Source organism: Chiloscyllium plagiosum, unplaced genomic scaffold (assembly GCF_037043375.1).
Source record: "Chiloscyllium plagiosum isolate Xiang-an unplaced genomic scaffold, Cpla_swu_hap1 HiC_scaffold_50, whole genome shotgun sequence".
In the NCBI taxonomy this organism is placed as follows: Eukaryota; Metazoa; Chordata; class Chondrichthyes; order Orectolobiformes; family Hemiscylliidae; genus Chiloscyllium; species Chiloscyllium plagiosum.
In genome coordinates, this window is record NW_028270188.1 from 46513496 (window position 1) to 46540648 (window position 27153).

The 27153-nt window shown below is 55.0% G+C and overlaps 2 protein-coding genes across 4 annotated transcripts in view; both read right to left on the bottom strand.

The window, feature by feature from the left end:
- LOC122544732 (integrin alpha-10-like) overlaps positions 1 to 2205 on the bottom strand; it is a 143030-nt gene extending 140825 nt beyond the window's left edge. The window contains exon 1 of the mRNA XM_087985099.1: positions 1782 to 2205. Coding sequence (XP_087841225.1) covers positions 1782 to 2205 — 424 coding nt within the window. The remainder of the gene's footprint in view (positions 1 to 1781) is intronic.
- A 4244-nt stretch (positions 2206 to 6449) lies between these two features.
- The window catches only part of otud7b (OTU deubiquitinase 7B), a 42289-nt gene continuing 21585 nt past the window's right edge, over positions 6450 to 27153 (bottom strand). The window contains exons 4-14 of one of the 3 annotated variants that reach the window (XM_087985153.1): positions 26897 to 27067; positions 19623 to 19784; positions 16781 to 16882; positions 16442 to 16569; positions 16142 to 16254; positions 15481 to 15516; positions 14920 to 15047; positions 14021 to 14170; positions 13521 to 13635; positions 11642 to 11726; positions 6450 to 10765 (exon numbers count right to left, since the gene is read on the bottom strand). In XM_087985153.1, coding sequence (XP_087841279.1) covers positions 9455 to 10765; positions 11642 to 11726; positions 13521 to 13635; positions 14021 to 14170; positions 14920 to 15047; positions 15481 to 15516; positions 16142 to 16254; positions 16442 to 16569; positions 16781 to 16882; positions 19623 to 19784; positions 26897 to 27067 — 2501 coding nt within the window. In that variant the 3' untranslated portion in view covers positions 6450 to 9454. Of the gene's footprint in view, positions 10766 to 11641; positions 11727 to 13520; positions 13636 to 14020; positions 14171 to 14919; positions 15048 to 15480; positions 15517 to 16141; positions 16255 to 16441; positions 16570 to 16780; positions 16883 to 19622; positions 19839 to 26896; positions 27068 to 27153 lie in introns of all 3 variants that reach the window. The other 2 variants (XM_087985152.1, XM_087985154.1) reach the window with 2 other exon arrangements.

The window sequence follows — 27153 nt, forward strand, 5'->3', positions numbered from 1 at the left end:
GTGTGGGGGGGTGTGTGGGGGGTGTGTGTGGGGGGTGTGTGTGGGGGTGTGTGGGGGGTGTGTGTGGGGGGTGTGTGTTGGGGGTGTGTGTGGGGGGTGTGTGGGGGGGTGTGTGTGGGGGGTGTGTGTGGGGGGTGTGTGGGGGGGGTGTGTGGGGGGGTGTGTGTGGGGGGGTGTGTGTGGGGGGTGTGTGTTGGGGGTGTGTGTGGGGGTGTGTGGGGGGGTGTGTGTGGGGGTGTGTGTGTGGGGGGTGTGTGTGGGGTGTGTGTGTGGGTGTGTGTGGGGGGTGTGTGGGGGGGTGTGTGTGGGGGGTGTGTGTTGGGGGTGTGTGGGGGTGTGTGGGGGGTGTGTGTGGGGGTGTGTGTGTGGGGGGTGTGTGTGGGGGTGTGTGTGTGGGTGTGTGGGGGGTGTGTGTGGGGGTGTGTGTGGGGGGGTGTGTGTTGGGGGGTGTGTGGGGGTGTGTGTGGGGGTGTGTGTGTGGGGGTGTGTGTGTGGGGGTGTGTGTGTGGGGGGGTGTGTGTGGGGGGTGTGTGTGTGGGTGTGTGGGGGGTGTGTGGGGGGGTGTGGTGGGGGGTGTGTGTGGGGTGTGTGTGTTGGGGGTGTGTGGGGGGGTGTGTGTGTGGGGGGGTGTGTGGGGGGTGTGTGTGGGGGTGTGGGGGGGTGTGTGGGGGGTGTGTGTGGGGGGGTGTGTGTGGGGGGTGTGTGTGTGGGGGTGTGGGGGGTGTGTGGGGGGTGTGTGTGTGGGGGGTGTGGGGGGGTGTGTGTGGGGGGTGTGGTGGGGGGTGTGTGTGGGGGTGTGGTGTGGGTGGGGGGGTGTGTGTGTGGGGGTGGGTGTGTGTGGGGGGGTGTGTGTGGGGGGGTGTGTGTGTGGGGGTGTGGGGGTGTGTGTGGGGGGGTGTGTGGGGGGTGTGTGTGTGGGGGGGTGTGTGTGGGGGGGTGTGTGTGGGGGGGTGTGTGTGGGGGGGTGTGTGGGGGGTGTGGTGTGGTGGGGGTGTGTGTGTGGGGGTGTGTGTGTGGGGGGTGTGTGTGGGGGGGTGTGTGTGGGGGGGGTGTGTGTGGGGGGTGGTGTGTGTGGGGGGGTGTGTGGGGTGTGTGGGGGGGTGTGTGTGTGGGGGGTGTGTGGGGGGGTGGTGTGGGGGTGTGTGGGGGGTGTGTGTGGGGGGGGGTGTGGGTGTGGGGGGGGTGTGTGGGGGTGTGTGGGGGGGGGGGTGTGTGGGGGGGGTGTGTGTGGGGGGGGTGTGTGTGGGGGGGGGGTGTGTGGGGGGGTGTGTGGGGGGGGGGTGTGTGGGGGGGGGGGTGTGGGGGGGTGTGTGGGGGGTGGTGTGGGGGGGGTGTGTGGGGGGGGGTGTGTGGGGGGTGTGTGGGGGGGGTGTGGGGGGGGGGGGTGTGTGGGGGGGTGTGGGTGGGGGGGGTGTGTGGTGGGGGGGGGGGGGTGTGGGGGGGGGGGTGTGTGTGTGGGGGGGTGTGTGTGGGGGGGTGTGTGTGTGGGGGGGTGTGGGGGGGGGGGTGTGTGTGGGGGGGGTGTGTGGGGGGGGGTGGGGGGGGTGTGTGGGGGGGGGTGTGTGGGGGGGGGGTGGGGGGTGTGGGGGGTGTGTGTGGGGGGGTGTGTGGGGGGGGTGTGTGTGGGGGGGGTGTGTGTGTGGGGGTGTGTGTGTGGGGGTGGGGGGGGGTCCCTCCGCGGGTCTGTCCCGGTTCTCTCACTCACGGGGCCCCGGGGCTGGAGTCTGAAGGATCCGGAATGAAACATCACTCCCCGGGGGTTTCGCGGCGCAGACACCGGCCTCCCCTCCCGCTCCGGCGGCTCCTCCCGCTCCCGGCGTCAGGCTCCACATCAAACCCCGTCAAGGCCGGAGGGCGGGGCCTGGCGGCGGGGGAGGGCGGGGCCTGGTGGCGCGGGGGGCGGGGCCTTGTGGCGGGGGGCGGGGCCTGGCGGCGTTGGGCGGGGCGGGGGCCTGGTTGCGGGTGGGGCTGGTGGTGCGGAGGGCGGGGTCTAGCGGCGGAGGGGGTGGTGCTTGGCGCCGCGGGGTCGGGACCTGGCGGCGGGCCGGGTGGGGCCTGGTCGCTCGGGGGTGGGCCTGAAGGCGGAGGGGGGCGGGGCCTGAAGGCGGAGGGGGGCGGGGCCTGAAGGCGGAGGGGGGCGGGGCCTGAAGGCGGAGGGGGGCGGGGCCCAGACCGAGAGTGGATTCTCGGGATGGGTCGGAACATTGCTGCTGGGGGCGTGTCTAAGTTCCACGGCACCGGGCGGGGTCAATCGATGGGGCGCGACCAATGGAAGGCAGTGCCAATGTGGGCGTGGCCTGCAGTGATGACAGGGCGTGTCTGTCCATAGCTACTTCCGCATTCCCCCTGGATGGATGGATGGAAGTGTTTGTTTCCCTTCGCGCTGTGTTTGAAATGTTATGATGATGTGGAGGAGCCGGTGTTGGACTGGGGTAGACAAAGTTAAAAATCACACAACTCTAGGTTAGAGTCCAAATTAGGTTATAGTCCAACAAGTTTAATTACAAGCACACTAGCACAAACCTAGTGCTTCCAATTAAACCTGTTGGACTATAACCTGGTGTGGTGTGATTTTTAATTTTGAAATGTTGAAAGACATTGTTAGTGTGACGGCCCAGGAAACCAAGCCCCCCCACTATTGCCCTGGTCGCCACAGAAGTTAAAGTTGGTAAAGGAATCCCACTAACTCCCTCAGGATTGAGGGAGGCAGTCAGAGCTCACAGCCTTGATCCCAGGACGTCAGAAGAATCACTCACATCAGACCGATGCAGTTGCTGGAAATCTGAAACAAAGAATTCACATTCTGTCTCGAAACCTCACTCTCTTCAAAGACCAATTGAGTTTCTCCAGCGTTTTCTGTGGTTTGCAACAACCATTGTACTCCAGCTACAGACAACACTTTACAAATTAACCACACCCGTTCCCCCCCCCAACCGCACAAACATAAACTGAAAAAACACATTGGTGGTGGGAAAACAGTTCCATTATTTTTGTTGACAATATCTGTCGGGTTGATTGATGTTAATCCAAAAGTTTCTCCTCAACCTTTCTCTGTGTGCTTCCACTGACATGCAAGAGGCTTTGATTTATGAAAAGTCTCTTGACTTACTTTATAATCACAACTTGCAGCACGGTTGTAGCTGGCTTTCTTCAGGTTAAAGTGGCTTGCTGTAAAGAACGGTGTGTTTTCTCTACTGCAGACCTGCTGCTATCTCTTCTGACAAAGCTTCCGCGTCTTACAGTCCAAGCTGTTCAGCTAGGTGACACCCAATCACCTTGATGTTGGCAGATGGAGGATTAATTAGCTCCACTAATTGGATGGCTGGTTTGCATATTGAGTAATTCTAACGGACTGGGTTCAATTCCTGCACCAGTTGGGGTCCCCATCAAGGACTCTCCTTCCAGTTCCCTCACCTGGCCTGAGGTACAGTGACGCCTGTGCTAAGACAATAGGCCACTAGGGCAAGGTGACTATACCAGGAGCTGGGCCATCAGTGCAAGGGAAAGTTGGCACAGCCACAGCTTCACAATGACCAATACTCCGACAGCATTTCATGTCAATTCATTTTGCAAAATCACAATAAAGACAAACTAATATTCATCCCATTCTCTGAAGTCTGCTTGTGCTTACCCTTCCCTGGCCCTGCTACAAGACTCTTGCCAGCAGCTTCATTGAACTCTGTGCACCAAGAACATAAGATCCATAGAATCCCTACAGTGTGGAACAGGCACTTCAGCTCAACAAGTCAACACTGACCCTCTGAAGAGTAACCCACCCAGACCCGTTTCCTACATTTACCCTGGACTAATGCACCTATCCTACACATTCCTGAACACTCTGGGCAATTCCACATGGCCAATTCACCTAACCTGCACATCTTTAGACCATGGGAGAAAACTGGTTCACCTGGAGGAAATCCACACAGACACGTGCAAACTCCACACAGACTGTCGGCCGAGGGTGGATTCAAACCAGAGTCCCTGGTGCTGTGAGGCAGCAGTGCTAACCACTGAGCCGCCCCAAATAGGATGTAGGAACAGAGGCCATTAAGCCAGTCAAACTTGATACCGCCGGGAGCAGCAGTGTCCCACAAATACAAGATGCACTGCAGATGTTCACCAAAGATCATTAGTCAGCACCTTCCAAACCCATGACTATTTTCATTTCAAAGGACAAGGGTAACAGGTATATAGGAACACCACCAAGATTCCCTCCAAGCCACTCACTATCGTGAATTGGAAATATGATGCCGTTCTTCACTGGGTCAAAATTCTGGAACTCCCTCCCTAAAGGTATTGTGGGTACAGCACATGGTCTGCAGAAGTTGAAGAAAGCAGTTCACCACGACTTTCACAAGTGCAACTAGCCTAGGCAATACATTTTGCCCCATCAGCAACATCCACCCCCCCTTCCTCCCCCCAGGTGAATAAAGAAGGTCTGCTCTGTCATTCAATGAGGTCATGGCTGATCTGATAATCCTCAACTCCACGTTCCTGCATTTCTTTCCATAACTCTCTATTCTCTTCCTGATTAAAAAATCTTTCTCTGCCTTTAATATAGTTAATGAACCAGTTTCAGCAGCCTTGCTAAAGTATTCCACAGATACACTACACTCAGAAGAAATTCCTCATGTCAATCTTAAAAGGGTGACCCCTCATTCGGAGATTATTCACCATGGTCCTGGATTCTCCCACATGGGGAGAAAACCACCTTTCCACATTACCCTGCCAAGTTCCATGAGAATCTCATATGCTACAATAAGTTCACCTCTCTCTCTTCTAAGCTCCAATGAGTAAAGGACCAACCTCCTTGACCTGTCAATAGGACAGTCCCTCCATAGCTGGATCAGTCCAGGGAACCCTCTCTGAACTGCCTCCAATCTCACTGTACCTTTCCTACAATAAAAGGCCCAAAACTGTTCAGTGTTCCACTTGAGGTTTAGGTTTAGCAAGACCTCTGCAATGTTATAGTTTATTCTCTTTGAAACGAAAGCCAACATTCCATTTGAACACTCCAGACTCTCTCACATAAACTCTCTCCCTCTCTGCCCACCAGAAACACCGTCCCATTGGCTTGCTACCTCTACCCAACCCTGGCTCCCTCAGAGGGCACTTTCTGCCAGTGTTTGGGAGGGGCTACCTGTGCTCACGTCACAACAAAAGCAAAGTAATACAGGTACTGGAAAATGGGAAGAAAACCCAAAAGGTGAAGACAATCAGCATGTCAGGCTGCATCTGTGGAGCGACAAACAGAGTTAACATCTTCAGTCTGGTATGACTCTCCAAACCTTCTCTTAAGCACTAGATCAGGAACATATCAGGAACAGGCTGGAGTTATGAAGCTATTTTATGATTTAATCAGGTTTGTAAACAGGAGGTTAATGGATTGTCATCATGCTCAAACTGTACCTTTCTCCAAAATGTCAATGAAAATACATATTGGAACTTTTTTTGGGTTTGATGGTTCCAACTAATTGATGGTCGCAGTTATTCACGTTCACTTCAAGGAAAATACTGGACTGTGTTACAGTTGGGTTTGGTCCTGTTCTGCTTGAACAGCATTCACACATTGTGCTTGGGTTTTCAGCTGGGAAAAGCCAGCTAAAGAACAAGCTGCTCAGGTCCCATGTCCGGTTTCTGATGGACATTTGATGTAGGTCAGAGTGAAACCTGTATGTTCTTCTGGAACAGTGACTGAATGATCTGTTCAATATTGTACTTCCTGAGCAAGCTGTGTCTACCAAAACCACAGATACAACCACATGATTTAACCACAGGCAACTGACAGAATGGAATATTCTGTATCATGCCTTTTATTTGCCTTCAAGATTATAGTTGTCATAAAAGATGAAGCTCCACAGAAGGAGGTGGAGCCTTCTAGCCTTTTACCTGAATCGTGTGAACGCTGTTTTGTGTGAAAGGGCATTTAAATAGAAAGGTCTTATGAAATGGTAACATATTTTCATATTATTTTGATTATATACAAAATCAATAATCGCTATTTGCTGAATAAACTTGCCTGATGCACCTTTTTATTTGGAGTCTATCAGAGTTTTTGTTTTAATTGTGATCTGTGAAGGAGTGAGACGAGAGTGACAATGCACCTCTCCCTCCCTGACCCTGCAAGGGATGGAATCAGAGACCTTTCTGCTCATTGAGACTCAGGACCCCACGTGAGGGTTGGGAAGAGGCAGTGTGTTAAGACCTTATTAAGCTTGGTTTGACTGTCGAAGATTTTAAAGGCTGATTGATAATCAGCTAAGAATATGAAAATGGAATGGGACTAGATAACTAATAGCATCTGTGATAGGAATCTGGGGACAAGACCTGTCCCACGAATCACTGGTGATTTTACAAGACCGCAAGTTGCTTGAAAACATTTCCAGAGCCCGATTCATCTCCCTGATGTTTACAAGGTGAAGAGGTAAAAATCAAAAACACAGTTTTATTCATTTTTCAGTTTATTCCAAAAATAGTGTGATTAAAGAAATGTCCTATGTTCTGTACATTCTAACTAACATACAGCATTCAAAATTTACAGAAAGTCATGTGTGTTACACACTGGACCTTTCAAACCTCAGAGATAAACAACACTCAGCAGTCTCAGTCACCTCCATGGGGACTTGGGGGGAGAGGGGGGGGGGGGGGGGGGGGGGAATGAAAACTTCTGGAAGGATCTGGCTGCTCATGTGAGGCTTTAAAAATTATTAACTTTGTACAGCATCAATTTACAATTCTCATCAACAAGGCAACTAGGTTCCAAGGCCCAGACCTGAATGGTTACTCCTGGCCCCCAGAAACTGCAAGGCTGAGACCTTCAACCTGCAGTCGATTGGTGTTCAAGTGCCACCAGAACTCTGTGCCCAAACTTGGTTTCACTAAATATTATCTCTTTCCAATTTCACCCTCAATTCTACCATAAAAAAACAACATTCAAGGTTTCTAAATGCAAAAGTAGCAATAATAAAGAGACAGCTCACAGTGTTGAACTGTTGTGTTTAATGTATCTTACTTCCTTTGGTGACCCACTTGTGCATCATAGCAGACAGCTCTCGCTAGATGCACAGGTTAGGTATGCCAAGTGACTACGATGTTGGGGGTGGCTCTATAGGTTTTGCAATGTGACATGAACCATCAATTGCACATCCTGTTCGACCCCCAAGAAGTAAAGAGCAGCAGTGAGTCATCAGTTCGAGATCCACGTCTGTACCTTCCGGACTCGGCACAGGAGCAAGAGATTGGGAGTTGGAGTTAGTGACACCAATCATTCCCCCTCCTTCTCGAGCTCTCTCCTGAGGACAGTCACGGTGGGGGCAGGATCGGAGAGAAACTGAACACTGACTGGTGGGAAAGATTATGCTCAATACAGGCTTCTGGATGGCCATGTGTCGAGTTGCTCACTTTCTGTGGCATTGAGTAATCCAGTGAGAATGGAACTGACGTAGCAGGCTCCATGACAATAACTTACACTTCAAAGCTGAACATCTCCATTCGGACTGGGGGTGGGGGGAAATAAGGGACAGTGGATTGGGATTAGTGTTATAGGGAAAGTGATGAAGGTGAGACCAAGAGAGCATTCTCTGCCACCATCCCTCTCACAGATAACCCTGGCATCACACACCTCCTTCGATCCTGATGCAGAGAAGTGGAACTCCTCTTTCATATGGATGTAGGAATGCTGGGATGGTTTGAGAGCAGAGATCAGAGCTGCAGAGACAATCCTTAAACTCATTTGTGACAGAGCAGCACTGCCTCAGCACTGACCCTCTGACAGTGCTGTAACACTGAACCATGGTCGTCACAGAAATCTTTTATTGCTGCCATTTACTTTAAATAAATGGAGAGACATTTGTTTTCTACTCAATTAACAAACTCTAAACAAAACATTATTCAACGTGGCTAGATCCTGGTTATGATTAGTTGGCAGTTAACTTCAGGGAGAAAAGCTAACAGAGCACCTCTTGTTATAATCTCTGGGGATATGTCAGTGATGGGAATTGTTGCATGGACGGAGCTCCAGACCTGATCAGTTGTTATCCAGGCTGTAACGCATGGTTTAACAATCATTTCTGGAAGCAGCAGGAATTACAGCACTTTGCAATCTTACTGACAGGACAAGGAGAAAGAGCAAGTGTGCAAGGGGACACGCGTGCGCGTACACACACAGCGAGTGTGCAGGGAGAGATCGCGTGCGCGTACACACACAGCGAGTGTGCAGGGAGAGATCGCGTGCGCGTACACACACAGCGAGTGTGCAGGGAGAGGTCATGTGTGCACGTATACACACAGCGAGTGTGCAGGGAGAGATCGCATGCGTGTACACACACAGCGAGTGTGCAGGGAGAGGTCATGTGTACACGTACACACACAGTGAGTGTGCAGGGAGAGGTCACGCGTGTGCGAACACACAGCAAGTGTACAGGGAGAGGTCACGCGTGCGCATACACACACAGCGAGTGTGCAGGGAGATGTCACGGCGCGTACACAGCGAGTGTGCAGGGAGAGGTCATGTGTGCGTACACACAGCGAGTGTGCAGGGAGATGTCACGGCGCGTACACAGCGAGTGTGCAGGGAGAGGTTGCGTGCGCGTACACACAGCGAGTGTGCAGGGAGAGGTCACGCGTGTGTACACACACAGAGAGTGTGCAGGGAAAGGTCATGTATGTGCGTGCGTGCGCGCGCGCACACACACACACTCAGCAAGTGTGTGCAGGGAGAGGATGCCTGCACCATTATTATTAGCTGTGAGTATTTCCAGATGACCCACAGAGCCAGCTCACCCCCATCGCAGAGAGGCATCTGTACATTCTTCCATCTGCTCCCATGACTTTCTTGTTTTACTCCATGCAGATAAGATCATGGCTATCTGTGGCTCTGTCTGGAAGCCTCAGGCCTTGCTCCAATATCCAACAGCAACAATGCAGGGCCTGCATTGGATACCGGAGATTGTGAGACCTCTGTCAGTTATAGGCCACACTGAGGGTGAGCACAGCCTCTCGAATGCCAGCCAGCGTTCCTGCTTTATGCTGCAGTCTCTCTCCATGAGGTTCCTGCTGTGGTTCAGGTTGGGGACAGAGGGGACAAAGTGGGGGCTTGTGCCTCTGTGGAGTGTTCTGGAGGGAAGGAGTGAAATACCAACAGTTTCTGCCTTGCATGTCACACGTAACGCTCAGTAAACCAAAACTACCAACCAACATCTCTGCAAACTATACGGCTGGTGTGGGGGGGGGGGGGGGGGGGAGGTTACTGCAGAAATAAAGGAGGCAAGATCAAAAGAAAAAGTTAACATTTCAAAACTCGTACTTTCGCCTAACGTGGACTCTCCCAGGGCCTGAACTGACTCTGGCCCCTACCCGTGGGATCTTCCTCCTCTGCCCCTTACCTCCAGGAGCAGCCATTATTGCATCTCCCATCTTGTGCTCAGAGCCTGAGCTGCAGGATAAAGTGCTGAGCTCAGAACCTGTGAGCCGGGGGCTCCCTGTCCCTCTTTCTCAGCTCCTCCTTGTAGCAACATGAGCAGTAGTTGCCTGTCTCCGGGTGCCCGTAGTAGTTGCAGTTTGTCTGACGACAGCGCGTCTGTTGGACGGAATAGGGGTTCCTACCCTTGACTGGGTCCTGGGAGCCCTCGGGTCCCAAGCAGTCGGACTGCTCTGTGAAGCCATTGCTGAAGCTGTGGTAGGAGCTGTTGCAGGAGGAGGTGGGATAATCAGGAGGCTCGTCTGTCTCTGTAGGGGGCGGGTGGCAAGAGGAGTGGGCAGGGCTGCCCACAGCAGAGTGTCCTTGCCCACAATGCCTGGGCAGGGTGGCGTAGGAGGGCAGGTTGTTGTAGGAACCACCAGCGACCTGTCGCCTGGTCTCCTTGTAGCTGGACTGCGGGGAATTAAACTCTGTTGTTACTAGGTTGGGTCGAGGGATGGAAAGGATGCCAGAGAATGGAGGGTCTTGGTAGTTGGAAAATTTTGCAGTGTGGGACTGTGGCCCAGTCTGGCTACTGTAGCCCTGAGCCGAGGGGCTGTAAGGGTTGGCAGGAAGCTCACTCACAGAGTCCTCAGCCAGACGCTCCTGTGAGTCAAACCTGGCTTGAGCAGAGAGTTCCTGATCGGCCTTCTTGACTGTACTACTGCTGGACGGCACTTTCTTGCTCACTTCCTTCTGCTCCTGCTCTGCGAAGTACCGCTCCTCAGCATCGGACAGGTAGCGCTGGATCATCTCCTCCTGGAAGGGGTGCCTGTGGCTGGTGGTAAGCAGCCCTGTGAAGATGAACTTGCGTTCTCCCTGCATGGCTGCTCGCAGAATGCTGAGGCTGAGCTTCACGTCGTTACTGTATCTGTAAGGGTCAGCAGGCTGTGATTTCGCCAGATTGCTACCCCCCACTCTGTCTCCAGCGGAAGTGCTTTCTGCCAGGCTGCTCTCTTTACCAGCTTTCTGCAACTTCAGAGAGCCCTTCTTCCTGTTCTTCTCCAAGGTGCCATTCTGCCCGTTCCCTCTGCTGCCCTTACTGTGGATAAAACCCATGTTTTTCTTCAGCCGACTGCCCAGACTCTTACCAAAGCTGCCTAGTTTATTGGCCACTGATTCTGCTCTCCTCTTCTCCTTTTCCTTGTCCTTGTCCTTCTTGGTTTTCTCTTTGCCACTGGCCTTGCTGCTGTTCCCGTTGGAGCTGCTGCACACCGACTCCTTGTCGGATTCTCCGGACTCAGCCACCGACCTGGCGTCATCACCTCCGGAGGCACTGGGAGACTCTGGCTGGGCCAGGGGGGCTTGCTACAACAAAGACCACAACAGTCACAACACCACCAACTCTTCCCAGCACTTCCACTCAATCTGACCAGGACTGACTGACTGACTGAGCACCAGGCTCTCTTCAAACTATACACAAGAACAGGTTGGATATCCCTGGAGTCTAATGGGAGACGGTGGTGGAGCAATAACCCAGAGGTCAGGCCAATGCTCTGGGGAAACGGGCTCAATGAAATGTGGAATCAAACAGTGACCATGATATCAGAGTCTGCTGCTGCTGCACACTGACCCCTTTGTCAGGCTCCCTGGACCTGGCCTCTGACTGGGCATCGACCCCTCCAGAGACACAAGGCAACCTCAGCTGGGCCGCTCCCACTGGTGATCGGTGAAGGCAGTCTGCCTGAAGCAGCCTCCTTCAGTGACTGCAGCATCACCCAACAACTACCATATACTACAACAACAAAATGAGAAAGGAATGGGATGGAGGTGTGGAACTGAATGGCCTGTTTACATGGGAATGGGTCAGTCAGAGAGGAGCCCCTCAGCACGCCTTCGGAAATGAATCTGGTGAAGGGATCCGGATTGGGATTCGCTCATGTGTGACAGGCCATGGTTAAGTAGACGAGGTTACTCTCATACAGCCAGTGGGGAGAGCAAAGGGACCACCAGAACATTTTGTGGAGTGGGGGCTTCAATGTGTAGGCCATGGTTTGGGGTTACTACTCAGAAAACCTCGGGTGGGGTGGAGGGGGGATGTCACCGTTCAGACTGTGGCGGGGGTCATCACAGTTTGCAGTGGTAAGCATACAGGCTATGGGGGAGGGAAGGGTAACCGTACAGACCAGTTCGCTACAGGAAGCACTGACTGCAGTTTGAGAGCATTCCCTCAGCAATACTCACCTGGGCTTCAGAGGCAACTTGGATCCAGGTCACACTCATGTAGGTATGCAGCAGGTGGAGCTTGGCTTCCAATGAGAGAGTCACACTGCAGGCAAGCAGACAGGAACGTCACAAAGGAGGACAGAGACAGAGGGAGAGAGAGACAGAGACAGAGAGGGAGAGGGAGAGAAAGACAGAGAGAGGGAGAGAGAGAGGGAGAGACAGACAGAGAGAGAGAGAGAGACAGAGACAGACAGAGAGAGAGAGAGGGAGGGGAGAGGGACAGGGACAGAGACAGAGGGAGAGAGAGAGAGAGAGACACAGACAGACAGAGGGAGAGAGAGAGAGAGAGAGAGAGAGAGACAGACAGACACAGAGAGAGAGAGAGAGAGAGAGAGAGAGAGAGAGAGAGAGAGAGAGATAGACATACACAGAGACAGAGAGATACACACAAAGTCAAAGAGGTAGGGCATGGGCTGGCAGTGAGAGGGGCAGAGGGAGGGAGGGAGATGTAAGATAGGGAGACACACACGGAGGAGGACACGGAGGGAGAGAGACACATTGTGAGGGAGAGATAGAAAATGAAACAGTGACAGAAGGTGACAAGCAGAAAACTGTCCACACTCCCTTTGGAGACCAGAGATTGCACACAGGTGCAATGCTGTCACTGTGAGGTGATGTGTAGCCTCCTGTGGAAGGTGTGGTCTGCACACCACAGTACGGCTGAGTGGGCTTTCGAGGCTCAGTTGAATAGTGAGCCACATTGCCCCCTTTACTTTGAGCAACAAGGATGTTTTAACATGGACATGCTCAGTAGCATCTATGGAAACATTGGGCAACATTCAATGACTGGGAAATTGACACAGGACAGTGCCCCGAAAGCATGGCCTCGTGATGGGCACTCTGTAACCTCTGCCCATCAGCCAACTAAGCTCAGACACAGTGAATACCTCAGGGATATTCACACCCTATGTTCCCCTCCAAACAAAACTATCTGCTTTAGGGAAGAAAACCTTCCATCTTTACCTGGTCTGGCCTATATCGGACTCCAGACCTACAGCAAAGTGGCTGATGCTTCCTTGCCCTGAAATGACCGGAGGGCGACAGTCCATTCAAGGGTGAATGCGGGACAGGCAACAGGTACCAGAAACACCTACATCCCATGAAAAATATTCAGGAAAAAGGATGGATGTTTGCTTTGATGAACGCCTATGCTCTGACTGTAAAAATGACCCGGGGCTTCTGGCTGTCTGCCATTTCAACACCTCACCTTGTCCCCTGGCCAATATTCCTGCCTCAGGCTTGCTGCAGTGCTCCAGTGAAGCTCAGCACAAGCTGGAAGAACAGCACCTCACCTTCTGCCTGGGGACTCTACAGCATTCTGGACTCAATGCTGAGTTTAACAAACTTAGAGCATGAACACCTCCTTCAATGTCCTTTACCCAGCCCCATATCCCAGGCCCTGACATGACAATGGGCTGCTTTCAGCGCAACCAACACACTTTCATCAACTCATCGCCCCTAATGTCACTTATTCGCTTCTCTTCTTCCCTGGCTACTATCTCAATCCCTTTGGTCTGTCTAACCTGTAGCTTTCTCTCTCTCCCCCCACCGCTGGGCTCCCTCTCCACCTCCCATCATCAGCATAAATAGTCCCCTTTCTCAGCTGCAAACTGTCTGAAGGAGGGTCACTGAACACCAAATATCTCCTTTCGCACCACAGACACTAACCAGACCTGCTGGGTTTCTGCAGCAATTTCTGTCCGTGCGTGTTTAAGGAGAATTGCAATTGGGATCTGAGATTGGGTGCAATTTCTGAGTGGAGGGAAATTGAGCTGAAATGAAATTATTCACAGACTGCCAGCAGGTTTCTTTCAGCTCGGAGTCTGTTTGTACATACCTGGCCAATCGCACGTTGTCATTGTCGTCCCGTCCCCATTCCCAATCCTTCCCTGGATCAACCGCAAAATGTATTGGAAGTAACTTGTGTTCAGAATCAGTCAGAGGAATCACGGCTGGGAGGAGGGATACATGAGGAGACGGTTAGAAACGGAGGGCAGTGTGACTGACAGCATGACAGAGAAGCTGCTTCATGGCCAAATAGAACCCACAATCTCAATCTGTCATTGGGAGCTCCATTTGTATAGCCACCACTAGGATGTCCCAAGTGCCTTGTAGCTCTGAATCCTAATGTTTGATATATAGCCACTTGCACTGTGTAGAAATTCTGACAGCCAATTTGCACAGAGCAAAATCCCCCCCCAAAAACTGACAATTCCAACTGTTTTAATGATGTTTGAGGGATAATGAAGGGCAAATATCACTGTGAGGAGATTGAGGGAGAACTCTCACTGCTATCCCACAGTAACAGAGGGGTGTGAGCATTCCTGCACCCAGTACCTTGTTCTTTATTGGTCTCTCTCTGTTCCATGGAGACAAGTGCAGAGAAGTGAGCCTGATCGTAGGCCAGGACCAGTGGAGATCGATGGCACTTATTGGCTGGAACCTCCAGCGGTAAGTAGATGCCCCCAAACGGTATGGGAGCAAAGGCTGCAAAGCAAGCACAGTAATTCCCAGTCAGCACTCAGTAAGACAAATATCCCCCAGCAGGGAAAACACACTCACCACCTCATTCCTGCCCTTGTGGATGTCAGACACTGCAAAAAAAAAAACACCGAGCATACGATGGGAGGAACAATTCAAGGACAAAACTCCAGATTCCAGTCACAGATCCAAATTCAGGACCCTGTCAGTGGGAGGACCAATATCAAGCGATGGTCTCAGTCTCAGCTCTGTCCTAGATGTGAGGGTTCACAGTCTTTCAGAAAGGGAGAATCCAAGACAAGGCACCAGACAGCAACTACTCCCAGCTGCAAAACGGTGTGTGGAACTGGGCACAGTGCAGAGGGAGCTTTACTCTGGGCGGCACGGTGGCTTAGTGGTTAGCATTGCTGCCTTACAATACCAATGACCTGGGCTCGATTCCATCCTCAGTCTGCTCGGAGTTTGCACATTCTCCCAGAGTCTGTGTGGGTTTCCTGCGGGTGCTCCGGTTTCCTCCCACAGTCCAAAGATGTGCAGGTCAGGTGGATTGGCCATGCTAAATTGCCCAAAAGTGTCCAGGAATGTCAAGATGGTTGGATTAGCCATGGGAAATGCAGGGTTACAGGGATAGGTTGGTAAGGATGCACTTCGGATGGTGAGGATGGACCCGATGGGCTGAACGGCCTGCTTCCACATTGTAGGGATTCTATAATTCTATGCATCTAACCCCATGCTGAGAGTACACTCGCACCTACCTTCGCCTCCCGAGTCTCTGAGCATGGTGTCAGCTACTACTACAATTGGCCTTCGCAGGACATGTGCTAGGACAAAGACATGGAACTCCTCCAAACTCTCGTACACCGGTTCCTCCGAGCTGTCCACACTGTAACAGACATTCTGTTATTGGTATGATCAGTGCTACAGCCTGCTTCCAGAGAACTGCAGATAAATCAGACAAATTCACAGCATAGAAACTGAGCTGATCCTCAACTCCCAATTGGGAAGCACCGAGCCAAGCGGGATCGCCATCAAGGCTCTAATCACATGAGTCCATGGCCACTGCCTCTATCCGCCTCTGTACTACAGCCCAGGGCCGGGGTGGTAACAGGAGAATCCTGTGCAGAATGAGTGACTCCCTCCCCATGATCTTCCAGGCGCAGTGTGAGACAGCAAACATCACCAGATCCAGTGAATTAATTCCTGAGATACAGCCTGTCCTCACTGGCCCTGAACGCACCAGAATCACAGCTGGGCAGGACGTGATCAGAACCCGACACCCCACCCTGGCCTGACGCCCCACCCTCCGGGTTACTTGCCTGTTGAGTGCAGGGAAGGTTGTTGGTGCCAGTCTCCTGGAAGATACAAACAGCAGAGTCACAACAGGAGCCTACTGCCCCAAGCGATCTTATACTCCCTCCGCCTTCTCTCTACTTATCCTGCTCACTTGCTCGCTCGCTTCTCCCCAGGCCCACCCCCCTCCCATTTATCTCTCCACCCCAGAGACTCCCTGCCTCCATTCCTGATGAAGGGCTTTTGCCCGAAACGTCGATGTTCCTGATCCTCGGATGCTGCCTGACCTGCTGTTCTTTTCCAGCATCACTCTAATCCAGACGCTCCCTCCTTCTGTGCTTCTCTCCCTTCCCAGTTCCAGTCCAATTTTACACCCAATTCCAATAATGACCTCAGGTGTGACCCCCCATTCTCCCACAAGTGCCCTCACCCCATGTCCCGACCTCCCCTGTATATAAGCTGCCACCCCACAAACCCCACCCCATTGCTCATGCCATCAACACTCACCTGCCTTCCCCGGTACTTGACCCTCTCCTGCCCAAATACCCCATCCTCCCCCAAACCCTCATCTGCCCAAATGAACCCTCCTCCAGTCCCAATGCTAGTAAATAAACCTCTCTCCCAATGTCCAGACATACCCAATCCTTTCCCATTGCTCACCCATCCTGCCCCACTGCCCACACGTACCCTCCACAGCCACTTCCATTGGTTCCATAATGAATACGGGGCTCGCTGGATGCCAGCTTGATCAACTCGTCCCACTCCTTCTGCCATTCCTCCTCGGTATAAACAAGGCCAGACTGTGAGAGAGTGAGAACAGGAGAGTCACACAGATCAGGAGGGGAACACATAGACGTATTATGTTGCAGCTCAGACAGCAGTGTGGGTGGAAGCAAGCCTTCTCCACAGGAGAAACGCAAACATACCACAGACCGCAAGAGATGTGGAGAAGGTGGGGGGCTCGGCACATTGCTGCCACTCATTTACCTCCTTATTCTGTTGGGTTTGTTGCCAACGCCACCTCCTTTTCAAAGCTTCTTTCTCCACTCCTTTCTCCATCATGGAATATAGAGACTTCCTTAACATCAGGTCCCGATCATGGAACCCCCACATCCCTATGTACAAACCACAAGCAATTCAATTGTTCATCACTCAGTCCAGCAAGGGGCGCCCGCCTGAGAGAGAGAGCCTTACACAGACCCCACGTCCCCCTCAGAAAGAGAGAGCCTTACGCAGACCCCACGTCCCCCTCAGAGGGAGCTGGTTCCAAACTGGAGTCCAGCGATCAATGGAACGTTACCAGGATCGTTTATAGACCAGACATACCTAAAGAAGCAGCATGAAGCAGACAGTTCCCATCCCCAGTCGTTGCCAGGGGTAACAAGCGTTGGCAGCTGGCATCAACATTTGCCCACCAGTTTAGGCGTCCTGAGAGAAACAGGAAACCGCGACATCAGTACCAAACACATTGTCATTTCTCAGAGACTTTCATCAAAGCACACTGGGTCATTCGGACAAATCTCTGCACAAACAGGGAACATTGCAGCGAACTGACAGGAAGAGCGTTCAAAAACATGGAACATGTTCAGCAAGCCTCCAGAACCTGACAGCTCCAGACCTCTATCAGAAAGCAGTTCATCACCTGAGCTACAATCAGTGGATCAATGAGAGGCACACCCTTCTCAGAGGCAGACCTCTGGGTTCACCACATCAACAGAGTGGCTACAGGAGCAGGTCAGAGGCTGGGAATCCTGCTGACTCCCCAATGCCTGTTCACCATCAACAAGGCACAAGTCAGGAGGGTGATAGAAGACCTCGATGAGAGCTGTGCCAACAACACTCAAGGAGCTCGACACCATCCAGGACAAAGCAGCTTGTTCGACTGGCACCACATCCACCCCCTTTCAACATTCATTTCCTCCTGCACTGATGCTCAGTAGTGGCTCGGTGTACTTTACAAGATGCACTGCAGTAACTCACAAAGCTTCCTTTAACTACATCTTCCAAACCCACAACCTGGATAAATGTCGGAAAGATGTCCCCGATGACCAGACAGTCCAGAACCAAGGGTCAGATTTTAAGGATACAGGATAGGCCACTAAGGACCGTGTTAAAGAGAAATGTCTTCATGCAGAGAGTGGTAAGCCTGTGCAATTCTTTGCCACAAAAGGTGATTGAGGACAAAGCATAGAAGGTTTTCACAAAATAGTTAGAGAGAGGTCTTAGGACAACAGGGTTGAAAGGAGATGTCAAGAAAGCAGGTCCAGGTCAGTGATTTGGATTATCAGCCGTGATCAGATGGGACCAGGGAGCTGGGTGAATGATCTACTCCTGCTCCTAGTTTCTGTTTCTGACCACAATCACTGAGAAGGTCCCGTTCCCCGGATCCATGGAAACGCCACCATCTACAAGTTCATCCAAGTCATTCACCAACATGACTTGGAAATCTGTGACCAATCCTTCAGTGGGACTGGGTTAAAATATCCAGAGCTCAGTGCTGAGGGAGCGCTACACTGTGTTTGATGGGGACAATGTAGAGGAGGCTTTCATTTCTGCTAAAAGACTACAGGTAGCTTTACTCTGTCTGCATCCCTGTGCAGTCTCTGTAATGGGAGGGTTCAATTAGATTAGATTACATTACAGTGTGGAAACAGGCCCTTCGGCCCAACAAGTCCACACCGACCCGCCGAAGCGAAACCCACCCATACCCCTTCATTTACCCCTTACCTAAGACTACGGGCAATTTAGCATGGCCAATTCACCTGATCTGCACATCTTTGGACTGTGGGAGGAAACCGGAGCACCCGGAGGAAACCCACGCAGACACGGGGAGAACGTGCAAACTCCACACAGTCAGTCGCCTGAGGCGGGAATTGAACCCGGGTCTCTGGCGCTGTGAGGCAGCAGTGCTAACCACTGTGCCACCGTGCCGCCCACAATGGGGGGGGAGACAGTGTAGAGGGAGCTTTACTTTGTCTGCATCCCTGTGCAGTCTCTGTCCTGGGAGGGTTCAATGCAGGGGACAGTGTAGAGGGAGCTTTACTCTCTGCATCCCTGTGCAGTCTCTATCTCCATCGAACCCTCCCAGGACAGTGTCAAGGAAGTGTTATTTCTAGTTTAAAATTGTAGAAGAAACTTTACTATCTGTTTAAAACAGTCGAGGTAGCATTACTCTATACCTAACCCAGTGCTGTCCCTGTCCTGGGAGCGTTTGATGGGGAGCATTACTCTATACCTAGTGTCCCTGGGAGCATTTGATGGGGGGGGGGGGGGGGGGGAGAAGAGAACAGTATAGAGGGAGCTTTATTCTGGCTTTACTCTGTATCTAACCCCATGCTGTCCCTGTCCCTAGGAGTGTTTGATGGGGGGACAGTGTAGAAGGAGCTTTACTATGTAACCCCGTGCTGTCCTTGTCCTGGGAGTGTGCAATGGGTCACAGCCTAGAGAGAGAGAGCTTTACTCTGCATCTAACCCAGTGTTGCCCCTGTCCCACGAGTGCTTGACAGGGGCAGGATTTAAGGTAGCTTTATTCTCAGTTTGAGAGAGCAGGGTTGGCTTAACTCTGTATCTAACCCCGTTCTGCCCCTGTCCTGCGAGTGTTTCATGGGGGCAGTATCAAAGAAGCGTTCCTTTCATTTCAGTTCAGAAGAGGGAGATTTACTCTGTCTAACCACGTGCTGCCCTGAGAGTGGTCAACAGGACAGTAACGTTTTACTCTGCATTGACTATGACGTCAGTCATCTAAGCACAGAACATTGACATGAGTTCACCAGTGAATTTTAACATCCGTGTTGGTCCTGTCCATTACACTGAGCAGACTTCTCAACTCACTGGCTGTAATTCTATCACTGGGCTCAGGTAACAAATAAATGGCTTGGGTTCTACTTCCTGGTTTTTATTTTCCAGTTCGGCCAGAGGATGACGTTGTGTTCACATGGGATCAGTTACCAAGAGAAGGTGTTTCATTCACACAGACCAAGCATCCCACACATGGGAGAGACAGCAGCACAGGAACAGGGGCCATTACATTAATCTAATTAACTGGCTCACTAGGACCCTGGTTGTGAGAACACACTGCAATGCACTTTGGCTCCAGCCCACTGCACCTCATACCCTTACCATGTCGTTGTCTGAATAAACCAAAGACAACAGGGACTGACTGACTTACCAGCCTGCTCCAGTGCCACCAGCATCGATTGTTCGATTAAATCTCTCTCGATGAAGTTTCGGAAGTCTTCGCGATAAACAGTCAGATCAGGCAGTTGGAAGGTGCAGATAGGAGTGTCCAGTGAGTGCTCACTGCTGCCATTGTTCGACATGTGGGAACGTGCTAGAGAGACAATGGTGGAGCTGGCGTGAGAGATTCCCCGGGTCAGCCGCTTCTCTGCTCAAAGCAAAACATTCCCATTAAATGGCAGAATTAAACAAAACCCTCATTCTATTTATCGCTATTCTCACACTGCTGGGAAATAGGGCGCTCACAATGCTCCTCCCTTTACACCCCCCTACCACACACCCACCCACCCCCAACCACCCCTCCACACAAACACACCCACCCCCAACCACCCCTCCACACAAACACACCCACCCCCAACCACCCCTCCACACCCACCCACCCACCCCCCCCACCCACCCCTCCACACCCACCCCCAACCACCCCTCCACACCCACCCCCCAACCACCCCTCCACACACACCCCCAACCACCCCTCCACACAAACACACCCACCCACCCCCAACCACCCCTCCACACCCACCCACCCACCCCCACCCACCCCTCCACACCCACCCCCAACCACCCCTCCACACCCACCCCCAACCACCCCTCCACACCCACCCCCAACCACCCCTCCACACCCACCCCCAACCACCCCTCCACACCCACCCCCAACCACCCACCCCCAACCACCCCTCCACACCCACCCACCCACCCCTCCACACCCACCCACCCCCAACCACCCCTCCACCCACCCACCCCCAACCACCCCTCCACCCACCCACCCCCCAACCACCCCTCCACACCCACCCCCAACCACCCCTCCACACCCACCCCCAACCACCCCTCCACACCCACCCCCAACCACCCCTCCACACCCACCCCCAACCACCCCTCCACACCCACCCCAACCACCCCTCCACACCCACCCCCAACCACCCCTCCACACAAACCCCCACCCAACCTTCCACACCCACCCACCCTTCCCCACAAACCCACCCACCCCCAACCACCCCCCCACGCAAATCCACCCACCCCTCCACACAAACCCACCCACCCCCAACCACCCCTCCACACACACCCACCCACCCCCAACCACCCCTCCACACACACCCACCCACCCCCAACCACCCCTCCACACCCACCCACCCACCCCCAACCACCCACCCACCCCCAACCACCCCTCCACACAAACCCACCCACCCCTCACACACACCCCCACCCCCAACCTTCCACACACACCCACCCAACATTCCACACCCACCCACCCAACCTTCCACACCCACACACACACTCCTACCCACCCTTCCACACACACACACCCCCACCCACCCTTCCACACACACACACACCCCCACCCACCCTTCCACACACAAACACACACACACACACACTCCCACCCACCCTTCCACACACACACACACTCCCACCAACCCTGCCACACCCAACCACCCACACACCCACCCACACCCAACCACCCTTCCACACACCCCAACCCACCCTTCCACACACCCCAACCCACCCTTCCACACACACCCCAACCCACCCTTCCACACACACCCCAACCCACCCTTCCACACACCCCAACCCACCCTTCCACACACACCCCAACCCACCCTTCCACACACACCCCAACCCACCCTTCCACACACACCCCCACCCACCCTTCCACACACACAACCACACCCAACCACCCTTCCACACACACCACCACACCCAACCACCCTTCCACACACACAACCACACCCAACCACCCTTCCACACACACCCCCACCCAACCACCCTTCCACACACACCCCCACCCAACCACCCTTCCACACACACCCCCACCCAACCACCCTTCCACACACACCCCCACCCAACCACCCTTCCACACACACCCCCACCCACCCTTCCACACACACCCCCACCCACCCTTCCACACACACCCCCACCCACCCTTCCACACACACCCCCACCCACCCTTCCACACACACCACCCACCCTTCCACACACACACACCCACACACACCCAACCACACCCAACCACACCCAACCACACCCAACCACCTTTGCACACATACAACCACACCCAACTACCCTTCCACACACACCCACCCAACCTTCCACACACCCCCATTCACCCAACCTTCCATACACACACACACACCCACCCACCCTTCCACACACACCCACCCAACCTTCCACACACCCCCATTCACCCAACCTTCCATACACACACACACCCACCCACCCTTCCACACACACCCACCCAACCTTCCACACACCCCCATTCACCCAACCTTCCATACACACACACACCCACCCACCCTTCCACACAGCCCCACCCACCCTTCCACACAGCCCCACCCACCCAACCTTCCACACACACACCCATACCCAACCACCCTTCCACACACACACCCATACCCAACCACCCTTCCACACACACCCACCCACCCACACCCAACCACCCTTCCACACACCCAACCTTTCACACACACACACTCCCGCCCAACCTTCCACACACACACACGCACCCTTCCACACACACACACCCACCCAACCTTCCACACACACACAACCTTCCACACACACACACACAACCTTCCACACACACACATATACACCCAACCTTCCACACACACACACACCCAACCTTCCACACACACACACACCCAACCTTCCACACACACACACACCCAACCTTCCACACACACACACCCAACCTTCCACACACACACACACACCCAACCTTCCACACACACACACACCCAACCTTCCACACACACACACACACCCAACCTTCCACACACACACACCCAACCTTCCACACACACACACCCAACCTTCCACACACACCCACACACACCCAACCTTCCACACACACACACACACACACCCAACCTTCCACACACACACACACCCTTCCACGCACACCCACCCATACCCAACCACCCTTCCACACACACCCACCCACCCCCAACCACCCTTCCATACACACCCACCCACACCCGCCCTTCCATACACACCCACCCACCCACACCCAACCCCCCTTCCACACAGACCACCAACCTTCCACACACCCAACCTCCCTTCCACACACACCCAACCACCCTTCCACACACACCCTTCCACACCCCCAACCACCCACCCTTCCACACACACCCCCACCCACCCTTCCACACACACCCCCACCCACCCTTCCACACACACCCCCACCCACCCTTCCACACACACAACCACACCCAACCACACTTCCACACACCCCCACCCAACCTTCCACACACCCCCGCCCACCCTTCCACACACCCACGCCCACCCTTCCACACACCCCCGCCCACCCTTCCACACACCCCTGCCCACCCTTCCACACACCCCCGCCCACCCAACCTTCCAGAAACACACACTCCCGCCCAACCTTCCACACACACACACACCCACCCGCCCAACCTTCCACACACACACCCAACCTTCCACACACACACACACACACACACCCACCCGCCCAGCCTTCCACACACACCCAACCTTCCACACACACACACACCCACCCAACCTTCCACACACACACACCCACTCACACCCAGCCTTCCACACACACCCACCCACCCAACCTTCCACACACACACACACCCGCCCACCCAACCTTCCACACACACAACCACACCCACTCACCCTTCCACACACACCACCCACCCTTCCACACACACCACCCACCCTTCCACACACACCACCCACCCTTCCACACACACCACCCACCCTTCCACACACACCACCCACCCTTCCACACACACCACCCACCCTTCCACACACACCACCCACCCTTCCACACACACCACCCACCCTTCCACACACACCACCCACCCAACCTTCCACACACACACACCCGCCCACCCAACCTTCCACACACAACCACACCCACTCACCCTTCCACACACACCACCACACCCACCCACTCACCCTTCCACACACACCACCACACCCACCCACCCACCCTTCCACACACGCCACCACACCCAACCACCCTTCCACACACGCCACCACACCCAACCACCCTTCCACACACGCCACCACACCCAACCACCCTTCCACACACGCCACCACACCCAACCACCCTTCCACACACGCTACCACACCCAACCACCCTTCCACACACGCCACCACACCCAACCACCCTTCCACACACGCCACCACACCCAACCACCCTTCCACACACGCCACCACACCCAACCACCCTTCCACACACGCCACCACACCCAACCACCCTTCCACACACGCCACCACACCCAACCACCCTTCCACACACGCCACCACACCCAACCACCCTTCCACACACGCCACCACACCCAACCACCCTTCCACACACGCCACCACACCCAACCACCCTTCCACACACGCCACCACACCCAACCACCCTTCCACACACGCCACCACACCCAACCACCCTTCCACACACGCCACCACACCCAACCACCCTTCCACACACGCCACCACACCCAACCACCCTTCCACACACACCCCCACCCACCCAACCACCCACCCACACCCTCACCCAACCACCCACCCACACCCACCCTCACCCAACCACCCACCCACACCCACCCTCACCCAACCACCCACCCACACCCACCCTCACCCAACCACCCACCCACCCTCACCCAACCACCCACCCACACCCTCACCCAACCACCCACCCACACCCACCCTCACCCAACCACCCACCCACACCCACCCTCACCCAACCACCCACCCACACACACACCCTCACCCAACCACCCACCCCCACACACACCCTCACCCAACCACCCACCCACACCCACCCTCACCCCACCACCCACCCACACCCACCCTCACCCAACCACCCACCCACCCACACCCACCCTCACCCAACCACCCACACCCAACCACCCACACACCCAACCCCCCTTCCCCACACCCGCCCACGCACCCTTCCACCCACCCACAACCAGCCACCCTTCCACCCACCCACAACCACCCACCCACAACCAGCCACCCTTCCACCCACCCACAACCACCCACCCGCCCCCACCCACCCTTCCAAACCCCCCGCCCCCACCCAAACACCCCGCACCCACCCACCTTTCTCAACCACCATTCCCGCCCACCCACCCCTAACCACCTTTCCCAACCACTCGCCCAACCTCCCTTCCCAACCACTCGCCCAACCTCCCTTCCCAACCATCCGCCCACCCACCCTTCCCAACCGCCCACCCACCCACCCACGCTTCCGAACCACCCACCCATCCACCCTTCCGAACCACCCGCCCACCCACCGACCCCCCAACCACCCTTCCCAACTGCCCACCCACCCCTCTCAACTGCCCTTCCCAACCGCCCGTCCACCCCTCTCAACTGCCCTTCCCAACCGCCCGTCCACCCACCCCCAAACACCCTTCCCAACCCCCTGCCCACCCACCCCTCCCAACCACCCGCCCAAACAACCTCCCTTTCCAACAACCCTCCCAACCACCCGCCCAACCAACCACCCTTTCCAACAACCCGCCAGCCCACCCCTCCCAACCACCCGCCCAACCAACCACCCTTTCCAACAACCCGCCCACCCACCCCTCCCAACCACCCGCCCACCCACCATTACCAACCGCCCGCCCACCCAAACACCCTTCCGAACCGCCCACCCAAACACCCTTCCGAACCACCCACCCACCCTCCAACCCCCAACCACGCTTCCCAACCACCCGCCCACCCCTCTCAACTGCCCTTCCCAACCGCCCATCAACCCCTCTCAACTGCCCTTCACAACCGCCCGTCCACCCCTCTCAACTGCCCTCCCCAACCGCCCACCCATCCCCAAACAACCTTCCCAACCGCCCGCCCACCCACCCAGCCCTCCCAACCACCCGCCCACCCATCACTCCCAACCACCCACCCCTCCCAACCACCCTTCCCAACCGCCCGCCCGCCCCTCCCAACTACCCGCCTGCCCACTCCTCCAATCACCCTTCCTAAGTGCCCGCCCACCAACCCTTCTCAACTGCCCGCCCACCCCCAACCACCCTTCCCACCCACCCACCCACCCCTCCCAACCGCCTGCCCACCCCCAACCACCCTTCCCACCCACCCAACCCTCCAAACCGCCCACCCGCCCCCAACCACCCTTTCCAACCGCCCTCCCAACCGCCCTCCCAACCACCTGCCCGCCCACCCCAAAAACCCGCCCGCCCACCTCAACCACCCGCCCGCCCACCCCCAACCGCCCTTCCCCTACACCCCCACCCACACTTCCACCCAACCACCCTTCCCCCACACGCTCACCCGACCCAACCACCCTTCCCCCCCCACACACCCACCCACACCCAACTACCCTTCCCCCACACGCCCACCCACACCCAACCACCCTTCCCCCCACACGCCCACTCAACCACCCTTCCATACACACCCTCCCACCCACCCAACCACCCTTCCACACACACACACATGGAGTCAGGGCCCTCCCCTTCCACCCCAACACACACAAGGACACAGGACCCTCCCCTTCCACCCCAACACACACAGGGACACAGGACTCCTCCCCTTCCACCCCAACACACACAGGGAGACTGTGTCCTCCCCTTCCCCCTCCCACTCCCACTCAGGGACACCCCTCCCCTTCTGCCCAAACACACACAAGGACACATGGCCCTCTCCTCGCACTCAGGGATACCCCTCCCCTTCCACCCCAACACACACAGGGAGACAGGGCCCTGCCCTTCCCCCTCCCACTCAGGGACACCCCTCCCCTTCTGCCCAAACACACACAGGGACACATGGCCCTCCCCTCGCACTCAGGGTACCCTCCCCTTCCACCCCAACACACACAGGGAGACAGGGCCCTCCCCTTCCCCCTCCCACTCAGGGACCCTCCCCCTCTCTCTCTTCCCTCCTCCTGCACAGGTGTTGCTGTCCCATCCAATGCCTGCATGCAGCATTTGAGGTTCACCAAAATAGAAGGAAAAGATGCAACAGATCGGCCAACCCAGCCTGCTCAATTCTGCCACAACTTCAACCCCAACTTGCCTACCTGACCCCTGTGATCCTCAATTCCAAGAAACCCTAAAATAAGTTAATGTCAACCTTAAATAGACACAACAATTCACGGCCCTCGAGGGTGGAGGGTTCTAAAAAGTCACAACCATTTGCGTGAAGAAGCCTTGCCTTCACTCAGCCTGAATGGATGAGCTTTTCTTATGAGGTGTGGATCTTCTGCACGCAGAGGTCAAAGCTCACCTGGTACCGGATCATCCTGACGCTGCAGTACAGCTCGCACAACTCTTGATGGTTCCTTCTCCTGCATTTTGACCCCTCGCCCTTCATTAAAAGAGTATGGTAAATTCCCAGCATTCACCTGGCGGAGTTGTTCAAAATCGCTGAGAGCTGCAGTGATGTCCCAGTTTTTCCCTGCAAGACAGGCCAGTGTTTTCAACACTCTCAGCACTTGTAGTGGGGGAGGAGGAAAGTGAGACCTCACTGGGAGAAGCAAGGGG